The following is an 11,984-nucleotide window of genomic DNA, read 5'->3' on the forward strand; positions in this document are numbered from 1 at the left end:
AAGTTGAGCTTTTTTAGACATAGGGCCTCCATTCCCTAGTCGCATTTTTACCAACATTAGGGCTCCAATCCCTGAGTTGAGATTTAGACATAGGGCCTCCATTCCCTAGTCGCTTTTGCCAACATTAGGGCTTCAATTCCTGAGTTGAGATTTAGACATAGGGCCTCCATTCCCTAGTCGCTTTTGCCAACATTAGGGCTCCAATCCCTAAGTTGAGATTTTTAGACATAGGGTCTCCATTCCCTAGTCGCCTTTTTACCAACATTAGGGCTCAAATCCCTGAGTTGAGCTTTTTAAACATAGGGCCTTCATTCCCTAGTCGCCTTTTTCTAACATTAGGGCTCCAATCCCTGAGTTGAGCTTTTTAGACATAGGGCCTCCATTCCCTAGTCACCTTTTGCCTACATTAAGGCTCCAATCCCTAAGTTGATGCTTTTTAGACATAGGGCCTCTATTCCCTAGTCGCTTTTTGCCAACATTAGAGCTCCAATCCCTGAGTTGAGCTTTTTTATACATAGGGCCTCCATTCCCTAGTCGCATTTTTACCAACATTAGGGCTCCAATCCCTGAGTTGAGATTTAGACATAGGGCCTCCATTCCCTAGTCGCTTTTGCCAACATTAGGGCTCCAATCCCTAAGTTAAGGTTTTTAGACATAGGGCCTCCATTCCCTAGTCGTCTTTTTACCAACATTAGGGATCCAATCTCTGAGTTGAGCTTTTTAAACATAGGTCCTTCATTCCCTAGTCGCCTTTTGCCAACATTAGGGCTCCACTTCCTAAGTTGAGATTTTTAGACATAGGGCCTCCATTCCCTAGTCTCCTTTTGCCAACATTAGGACTTCAATCCCTGAGTTGAGCTTTTTATACATAGGGCCTCCATTCCCTAGTCTCCTTTTGCCAACATTAGAGCACCAATCCCTGATTTGAGCTTTTTAGACATAGGGCCTCCATTCCCTAGTCGCCTTTTGCCTACATTAGGGCTACAACCCCTGAGTTGATGCTTTTTAGACATAGGGCCTCCATTACCTAGTCGCCTTTTGCCAACATTAGGACTCCAATCCCTGAGTTGAGCTTTTTAGACATAGGGCTTCCATTCCCTAGTCGTCTTTTTACCAACATTAGGGATCCAATCTCTGAGTTGAGCTTTTTAAACATAGGGCCTTCATTCCCTAGTCGCCTTTTGCCGACATTAGGGCTCCAATTCCTAAGTTGAGATTTTTAGACATAGGGCCTTCATTCCCTAGTCGCCTTTTGCCAATATTAGGACTTCAATCCCTGAGTTGAGCTTTTTAGACATAGGGCCTCCATTCCCTAGTCTCCTTTTGCCAACATTAGGGCACCAATCCCTGATTTGAGCTTTTTAGACATAGGGCCTCCATTCCCTAGTCGCCTTTTGCCTACATTAGGGCTACAATCCCTGAGTTGATACTTTTTAGACATAGGGCCTCCATTACCTAGTTGCCTTTTGCCAACATTAGGACTCTAATCCCTGAGTTGAGCTTTTTAGACATAGGGCCTCCATTCCCTAGTCGCCTTTTGCCAATATTAGGGCTCCAATCCCTGAGTTGATGCTTTTTAGACATAGGGCCTCCATTCCCTAGTCGCCTTTTGCCGACATTAGGGCTCCAATCCCTGAGTTGAGTTTTTTTAGACATAAGGCCTCTATTCCCTAATCGCCCTTTAACCAACATTAGGGCTTCAATCCCTGAGTTGAGATTTAGACATAGGGTCTCCATTCCCTAGTCGATTTTGCCAACATTAGGGCTCCAATCCCTAAGTTGAGATTTTTAGACATAGGGCCTTCATTCCCTAGTCGCCTTTGTACCAACATTAGGGCTCCAATCCCTGAGTTGAGCTTTTTAAACATAGGGCCTCCATTCCCTAGTCACTTTTTTGCTAACATTAGGGCTCCAATCCTTGAGTTGAGATTTTAGACATAGGGCCTCCATTCCCTAGTCGCCCTTTTGCCAACATTAGGGCTCCAATCCCTGAGTTGAGATTTTAGACATAGAGCCTCTATTCCCTAGTCATTTTTGCCAACATTAGGGCTCCAATACCTAAGTTTATATTTTTTGATATAGAGTTTCATTCCCTAACCTTTCCTCCTAAGGACACACGATCCTTACTTTATTGCTTTCAATATAGAAATAATGTAGGTTTTGGTTACAAATAATTCACGAAATTTTCCTAGTGAAAACTGGGGCAGAAAATTCGTTCGTTTGTCTGTTTTGGTGTCTGAGCAGGTTTGACCTTGAGGCACAAGTTCGAGATGACCAAAAGAATGAGTTTTAATCCAGAACAAAGAAAAGAAGAAAAAGGACAAAAAAACAAAGAAGTGAACTCAAAGTTTGAAACGGAGAAAAATGTGGACTGCTCAAGATATGATTGAAGACACAAGCTTCGCATGTCTCGCCTTGATCTAAAGCTGAAGAATGAACTAGCAGTTACAGCTGACGAGCATCATGATTCAGATCGTAATCTGCAGCAAAACCTAGCCAAGACTCAAGATCAAGCTTCAAGAGATTTATAGATAAGAATATTGTAACTCGTAGTTGATAGGTTTAGCTAGCTTAGCTTTTGATTTTCCTTTTGGTGCAATAAGGGGGTCAGCAAGCAGTAGCAGCAGCAACAGTAAAATCACAGCTCCCGGTAGTCCCAGCTACCAAAACTTCCAGAACTACACTGACCTGATTCCTTTATAGCCAAGGATATGTAGGCAACCTTTGAAGCAAAGTTCGGTCAGACACTTTTCAAAAATGCTTCCCATGGAGTGTCAAACGGGCAAAAACCCTCATAATTGCTCATTTTATCTTTGCCCGAAAACCCATCGTGTCTCCGAGCAAAGAGGGGCAGCTGTGAGCACGTAATTTTTGCCTCACCTGAAATTCTCCTACAGAATCCCAAAAATTAGATTTTTCCTTTTAATTATTTGTTATTTAGGAATTATTGTAGAATTTTCTTAATTGTTTGCATTTTGTGTGCATGTTTAATTTTATTTAATTCATAAAAAATATAATACAAAAAAAAATATGTTGCATTTGCATTTAGGATTTAATTATATAGTTTTTAGGATAATTAGTAAATTAGTGTTTCATAAAATTGGAAAATCACCAAAAAATAACCAATTTTGTATTTTATTGTTTAATTTCGAATTTTGGTAGTTTTCTTTAAATTTGGTTTTTTAATTAGTTATGTTAATCATTATTTAGAATTAATTAGTATTTTTGATAGGCTAATTTGGTTTTAAGATTTAATTTAGTTTTTTATTTTTAATTTTGAAAAAAAAAAGAAAAGGAATCAAAAAGAAATTTGAAAAGAAAAAGAAAAGAATTGGAGAAATCAGATGATTGGGCCTTCTTTAATTCTAATTCCCTAAGCCCAAACCAAACACCCCTTGTACTCGTTCAAACTTGGTTGACCCGAGACCAAACCCGTCTCTCATCCGTTTTGCCCCCACTCATAATCAAAACGACCTCATTTACCTCCAATAGATCTCAGTTGTTGGATCTCATCAATCCAACGGCCTGGAACTGGGGACTTCATTGCTATATAACTGTCTGAACCTCAACCCCCTCCCCTCTCCAATTGTCTCTCTCATTCCCCAATCCTCATAGACGCCTATCCGAACCCTAGAGCGCCGCCCTCAAAACCTTACCATCTCCGGTGGCAGCGTCGGTCCCAATTAACACCAAATCAACACCCCAAACTCCCTTTCATCCCCTCGTTCTAAATCTTCACTCCGTTTCCCTCGAATCTTGCCAGAATTGCTCAAATCTCGAATCGAAGACATGAACCCTAAATCCCCAAAAACGTAAATCAGCCAGTTGGATGAAGATTTGAGTTCGAATTGGACCTTATTCGTGTATTTTCGTCGAGAACACACGATTAAGGTCTATTTCGGTCCAAAATCGGATTCTTCGAAGGGTCGTTCAAGATTTTTGTTCACATAGTTTGGGTAGGTATTTTCAGTATCCCATTTTCTTTATTTCTCTTACCTGTCTTCTTCTATTCTTTTCCTCTGTTTTCTCAAAATCACTTCTGCATGTGTCTCGTTAATCCAGGCTAATCGTTAATTAGTATCTTCTTTAATTTTGTTTGGATTCGTTATTTTAGTTTGTTTGATTTTCATTTAGTTTTGGGCCGTATAGAACATTTGGTTCAGAAATCCAGTTGATTCCGAACTGCCCTTTTTATTTTTCTTCCTTTTAGATTCTATTGTTGAATTTCTGAATTGGACTTGGGTCCAAAAGGAAGGGATTAGCCCAGGCTTTGTTGTTTTGAAACATTGGGTAAATTTGACCCATACCCATTTTGGTTCACTGAGGTAAAAACAGAGTGCTTAAGGGGTAAATTGGAGAATTTAAGTAGGGAATCTTTCAGTAACTGATTTAGGCAGCTTCTGGGAAGGTGCCATTAGGACTTAACTAAAATTCTGAGTTTTAAGCTAAGGATATCTAAGCTAAAACCAAAATTCCAAAAGTGGCAAAGTGCAAAAAATTGATCCCTTTAGGTTGCCCTAATAGCTTACCTATAAAGGCATAATTACTTGAGATTAAAGGGAAAAAAAAGGAAGAGTAAAAATCCTGCAAAACTGAAACGGCTGGAATTTTTGAGAAAACTCTGAATTAACACTTAGATTCATCACATTCTCTGTTGAAAATAGCTCAAATCCTGCTTTCTAGGTTTCCTGATCCTCCCTATTAGCTAGAGTTTTTGAAGCATTTCAAATCCTTGCACCTGGCTGAAAAATGGTTTGATTCTAGGAATTTTAAGTCTTGGTTTGAAGCTGTTTGGTTTTCTGAGTTACTGTTTCATTAAATCTGGGTATTGATCTGCTATTACTGTTTACTGAATCCTCACTTCTCCTTGTTTCCACTTGTTCCCAGGTACTTTTCTCGAACCATGAATGGAAATGATGTCTTGTTTTAGGCTGTTGTGTGAAGATATGTAATTCCAGTTGAAGAAAGGGACTTTTGTTACCTCTTTGTGACTCTACCAGTTTCTTTTCTTTAAGTTTGTTGCATTGTGTTTTATGCTTTCTCCTAGACAAGTTTTCTTATGTGTAGCTAATCATGTAACCAATACTACACGTGCATCTTAAGATTAAATATGGGTTCTGTCTCGAATGTGTTCAATTCAGAAATATATTAGATGTTAGGCGTGTGTATTAACTGAAGATATTAGGTATGTGTATTAACTGAAGACTCTAGTTCTTTAGCTTGATTGTGAGGTTGTTTGGTTTTGAGTGTGGCTATGAGTTATATGCTTGTTAGTTCGAATCATTTATGTTTGGGACTGTTGAATCTGAGCTAGGTCTATTTTTCCATCCATCATGTGTTCAGATTCACTTATGCATAGCTTAAAACTTGGTCTATTGATTTCAGAAAACTTATAACTTAGTGTTGCCTCTGTTCATGCATAGACTCTTTGAATTTTAAATGGAATTTGAGTTTGAAATAAGATTTGAGAACTTTTGAATTTGGTTTAACTATTTGCACTTGGTTTTTCTTTAGAAAGTTTAGGGCCATGTTAGTTTTGTTAAGAATGATGGTTTGAAGTTGGAATTTTGCATGAATTTAGGTCTCTGAACCTTGTTGTTACTTGATACCTAATTTGCATAAGGCCTGCGGCTACACTTCAATGTAGAATTGGTTCAGGTTCAAAGATTTATTGGGAAAAAAATGCAGTGTCCCCATCATTTGTTAAGGTTAAAGCGTCAAATTTGGGGCGTGCCATATTAGGAAAGACATAGTTTATGGCCCTCAAAAGCTTAGTTTTGAATTCTCTTTAAAAAATTGTAATCGAGGTGTGCCATGCCAAATAAAATCTCAAAATGCATGGCCCTCATTTAATTGATCTTGAACCTTTAGAAATCGAGGCATGCCATTTAGCTGAATTTTCCATGGCCCTCGCAAAGTTGAAAGTGCGTAGTCGCTTTAGGCGCGTTATTTAATAATTAATTCCCTTAAACTCGGGTGTGCATTTCATGTGACCCAAATCCAAATCCTAACAACCTTAAATAAATATGTTGCGGATCGCGGGTGCATTTCATGTGGCGTGATCCAAAGACATGTTTTAAATAACATTGAATTTTCCTAAAAAATTAATTAAAAGCGGTTTAATAAGCTAAAACATACCATAGGCTAAAACATGTATTAAAATAAGATAATAGGCCAATTATGATAGTTTAAGTGACCTTGCTAGAACCACGGGATCCGGGGTGCCTAACACCTTCCCTCGGGTCAACAGAATTCCTTATTCAGAATTTCTGGTTCGCAGACTTCACAAGGAAAGTCAAATTTTCCTCGATTTGGGATTTAAAATAAACTGGTGACTTGGGACACCAATGAAAATATTCCAAGTGGCGACTCTGAATTGAATAAATAATCTCATTTCGAATAATGTCAATTAAATTGGAAAAACTCCCTTATATACCCTCGGGTGTGTAAAAAGGAGGTGTGACACCATGGTCAAACTTGAAATCATTAACATAGCTAGTCTCCCAATCAATGGTCCAAAATAAACCCGAGCCCCTTGGGACCCCATCAAATCATATTAACAAATACAAATACCTTATTATAACTTGACCAAAGTCTCAAAACATGAATAAAAATATCAAAACCAAGAATCGAAGATCGAGATAATTCTCTTAACTTTCAAACCTACAAACTTCGTCGAACATGTTCGAATCCTACCAAATCAATTCAGAATGAGAAAAAACTTTGCACACAAGTTCCAAATGACAAAACGAACCTATTCCAACTTCCGAAAAAACTATCCGAACTTGATATTATCAAAGTCAACTCCCGATCAAACTTATAAAATTTGTAAACCTTCAAATTGCCAACTTTCGCTAAAAAGAGCCAAATCAACCTAGGAACCTCCAAATTCATATCCAGACATACGCCTAAGTCCAAAATTACCATACAAACGTATTGGAACTATCAAAACACGAATCCAAGGTTGTTCACTTAAAAGTCAAACTTTGGTCAACTCTTCTACTTTAAGCATCCAAGAATAAAAATTTCTCTTCCAAATCAATCATGAACCTCTCGAACATCGAAATCAACCGTACACGCAAATTGTAATACATCATATGAAGCTACTCAAGACCTCAAACTACCGAATGGAAGTTCCAATGCTCAAAATGACCGGTCGGGTCATTACATTTTCCCCTTACTTAAACATATTTTCATCCTCGAACGTGCCAAGAGTCGTTCCAAAGCAATCAAATCACTATATAAACTCGCCATACATGTACCCATGGGTGATCCCACGCTAACTCAATCCATATAGGCTCGTCAACATAACTAATTGAAGATCCTTTTTTCAACCTTAGTCCATAAACCTTAGAACCGAATCTCCGACATCTGAAATTTCTTATAAGATTAGGTCCTTGTATATATACATTGTATCAATATCAACAAGCTGCATCAAGCCATCAATACATTGACAATATCAAACCACACGATGTACCACATAATCCATGTACTTATAGCAATATCTCTAACCACAATAATTACTCATTACTAAACTCGATATCGGTAACAAACCTCATATCATATAAAACCTTGTTCCAAACCTTCATAACACTGATAGTGATGTAGGAAACATGTAGAAACTCATAACTACTCACCACACCAACAAGTCGTGGAGTTCTCTTACCCGACAAACACCATTGGCCCAACTCTAAGCTGATTAATAACATTTTTATCCAAACATACCTTATCCCAATCGGATCGCACTAATTCTAGGTCTAATGATCTTATCTCACCCTGTACAAGCTATTCGATCGACAAGATACATTAAAATCCACCTAGAGCCACATAAGATGCAATCCTTACTACGAGCTCAGAACATAAAAATATGCTTGCTAGTCGAATATAGTAAGTTATAATATCGTATCAACAGGGATTGGAGTTAAACAATATTATCGTAGTTTGTAGCTCAATTGCTATCCAAGGTGATCAACAATTTGAAGTTCTGTGTTTAATAATAAAATTAACTAAGAACCTAAACTATTGGCTAATGACAATCGATGCAAGTAATGAACAAAGAAGATTATCAGTTGGGAGAAAATAGGGGTTGATAGTATAGGTAAAATAAAAATATTTGGGATTTAACTCTAGATAATTCACTTCTAATGTTCGAGAGAGTCTCTAAAATTCACATGGTTATTAGTTCAATTGATGTAGAAACTCCTCTCTCGATTAAGTCTCAACATCACAAGATGAACCAATTTTAAGCATGTGAAGATATGCACGAATTCGTAGTGCATTTATCTTTAGGAGAACATCGTTCGATTATCCTCCTAACTTAGTCTAATCAACAACTCAACTAGCCTCTTTCGATTACTAAGAAGAATTAATGAATTTAACCAACAAACTATAATGCAAAAATATCACAAGTTATTCCTCCCTCGATTACATGAACTAGTGAATATAGACGCAATGGTTAAAACATGCAAAATGAGTCAATACATAAAAATTAGAGTTAATTATCCACAAACAAGTATCAAGACACCAAATCCATCAAACCCTAAAGAGAACTACTCCATGGATATGGAGTAATTCGTCATAACAATGTTTAAGTTAAAGGAAAACATAAAAAAATCCAAACCCTTGTCTTGAGTGAGGATTGAATGATAAAATCCTTAAGCTTTTGTTTCTCCACCACCTCCTTGGCTTCCTTAGGTCTAAGATATGTCAAAAGTCCCAAAAGTACCATTTTTACATGTATATATACCAAGTAGGGTCAGACCCAAATGACAACACCTTCTCCTACACGAAGTAGGACACTTTTTCGAAACTGGACGTGCACGTCTGCACACCTAGGAGTGTGCTCGCGCACTTGATTGTGCATTTTTCACCCTGTTCTGCCTCCAGTGCGCGCCCAGTGCACGACCAGTGTGCTATTGCGCACCTAGGTGGCGTTCTGTTGGGAATTTAGGAAAATGTAAAACATAAAATTTGTATCCCTTTTAAATATATATTCAACGATATATTGTGGAGCCCAAACGGATTTCTGAGCGAAAAGTTATGTGCATTTTACTGGACAATGCACAATATGCCTCCTCGATTCTTCGTTTTGTTCTTAAAGTGCACTATCATCCGTTGATCCCCGAACACGATCCTTACTTAATCCTTGGGCTTTTACTCAGACTTCAAAGCTCCAGAATTGCTTGAATTCATCCCATAATATCTACATAGATCGAAATCACTTCTACAAGGCATAAAACACACAATTAGTGCAAAACACTGGCGGTTAAAGCTCAAACTCAACTAAAATGCAGTAAACTAGAGCGCAATAAGCAACTAAAGCACAAGATTATAACCTACCATCAACACCCCACACTTAAACCACTGCTCATCCTCGAGCAATCAAACTACACTTCATATAGCCACGACCTTATTAAACAACTCTCCTAACTCATTACACCATGAATATTTAAAATAGACTAAGCACAATAGTATAACATCTTCACCTCAAGAATTGACTCACAAGCACCACGCATTATTCACAACTTACTCACCTATTTTAGCATAGAGGTCAACAACATTACCTTTCCTTCATGAATCATGTGACCTCACACAACAATAGAGAGTAGTTCCACACACAATAAAGTTGAAGACAATTAGGAATTTAAAGTAGAAAGAATTCACTAACGCTCAGAAACAACATTCATATGCCACAAAAGATGAACCATAGGCTTTCCCGTAGTATACTACTCTACTAATTGAGCTCATTCACTCAAGGATCAAGTAGGACTTTGTTGTAATGTAGACTGCGGGACATGTAGGATACATTTAGATATAAGAGTGACTACATCTCCCTAAGACTTTAACACATATACTTAACCATTAAATCCCACACTTATATCAAACCATACTCCACCTTCACATCAATACATAATAACTCCCTATTTCTTTAAGCAAAATTACATCACGAGTCACTATTATCCAAGAATATTTTGCACAATAATACAACTTTAAACCCAAGTGGCTCTTGCTTTTTCAAACTAGTGCGCCTGCCTCTTTATTTCATTGATTCCACTCAAAAGCAAAACCAAACACCCCACACTTCAAATCTTACATAGTTCATAACAATTTTGAGTGCTTACGAGAGGTACAAGGTTCAAATAGAGGGTCAATTCAAACAAATGGGTAAGACTTGTAATGTGGTTGCCAAAGAAACAAGATTACAGGATCAAAGGGGTTAAGTAAGATACATAACAATTAGGTGGATAAGGCATATAACTAGCTTAATAAAGAAATGCCTATATCACTTCCAAGACTGAATAAAACTACTATTTTGCTTTGCAAACACACAAGGCAAGTTTTAGACATCAGATGCAATGCACAGAATAACACAAAATCTCACCCACACATGGTACATGACACACTCGGGATTGGACTCATCAAGACACTCTAGTCAAAGCAGTTAAGCAAAGTTAAGATCATATAATTTAAGGAACTTATCCACGAGTCAAAACCTGAGCCTAAGCATCACAACTAGAGCACTCACTATTCTCAAGGCATAATAAAGTCAAGAGATATAGCTTCAATTCAAATCACAGCACAACGTTTCCTATACCTAACAAAATAAAAACTAACTACACCCAATTCAAACAAAAACCCTTGAAAAAGAACCACAGCACAAAGAAAAACCAAGGGGAAATTATTACACTACCTAACAGAAGAAAAAAAATTGTCTTTTTCTTTTGACTTTAATCCCTCAAGAAACTCGTCAAATGATATCCATCACTTGGAAAAGTTGAAAATTTTAAAATATTTATGGTTTTTTCAAAAATAAAAAATATAACTACTAAAAAGCACAAAAAAGTTACAATATACAATTATCCCCCACCCCACACTTTAGTTGTGGCATGTCCCAATGACACACAATTTAAAAAGCATAAGGTAGAGGAAACTTCTCTGAATCTCTAGTCGAGGTCTGAATCAAAGTCGAGCTCCATTCCACGCGCCCGAACTAGTGCACACATCCATACAGACAGCTTCTTCTCAGCCTTCTTAGGGTACACACCACACTTATATTTTTCACTAACAGCAGCCTTCTTTGTCATGCCCTTCACCTTCCACTCAACACTTGCAGCTGGCTTCTCCTTTTTCACTCTAGTTGCTACCTTCATCTCAAAAGTCACCCTCTCCTCACCCACTCTAAGCATGATTTTCCTATCATGTATATCCAGTATAGCTCTACCCATTGCTAAAAATGGTCTTCCTAGGGTGAGGGGTACCTCTTTGATCTCTTCCATATTCACCATTATGAAATCTACAGGAAATACGAACTTATCCACCCGTACAAAAAAATCTTCAACTATCCCCTCGGGTGTTATAGTTATTTGGTCTGCCAGCTGCAAAGATATTGGCACCGACCTTATCTCTCCAATCTCCTTCTCCAGTTTTTTGTAAATAGACAATGGCATTAGATTAATTGAGGCAGCAGAATCACATAAAGATTTATCAAAATTAAGTGTGCCCAAAGAGCAAAGTATGGTAAAACTCCCTGGATCTCCAAACTTTTGTGGGAGTTTATTTTGCAGTATTGCACTGCAGTGCTCTGTGAGCTTGACCACTAATGTTTCCTCTATCTTCCTCTTCTTTGTAAGAATCTCCTCCAATAACTTGGCATAAGCTGGCATTTTTGGGAGAACTTCCGTGAATGGCAGATTTACATTAACCTATCTCAGCATATCTAGAAATATCTCAAACTGTTTGTCCAACTTTTCTCTATAGAGCTTTTGGGGAAAAGGTAGAGGAGGCATGTGCTTGCTCTCTTCATTAGATTCGTCCCTTCTCGAAGTTTCCTCCTTCTTCTTTTTCTCAGCTCCCTTCTTGCCTTTCTTCTTCTCAGTCTTTTTATCATCTTCAATTTTCAGCTCCTTCCCACTTTCTTTTTTCAGATGCAACTTCTTTTTCATTGGAGTAGGATCTTTCAACACTTGTCCGCTTCTCAAGGTCAC

The 11,984-nt window shown here is 37.8% G+C and overlaps 1 protein-coding gene across 1 annotated transcript; it reads right to left on the reverse strand.

Moving 5' to 3' along the window:
* Positions 1 to 10,943: 10,943 nt before the first annotated feature.
* LOC104250180 (uncharacterized) lies at positions 10,944 to 11,663 on the reverse strand. The gene has a single exon (XM_009806751.1). The coding sequence runs from the start codon at positions 11,661 to 11,663 to the stop codon at positions 10,944 to 10,946; it is 720 nt and encodes a 239-aa protein (XP_009805053.1).
* Positions 11,664 to 11,984: the final 321 nt, after the last annotated feature.

Source organism: Nicotiana sylvestris, chromosome 9 (genome assembly GCF_000393655.2).
Source record: "Nicotiana sylvestris chromosome 9, ASM39365v2, whole genome shotgun sequence".
Lineage (NCBI taxonomy): Eukaryota > Viridiplantae > Streptophyta > Magnoliopsida > Solanales > Solanaceae > Nicotiana > Nicotiana sylvestris.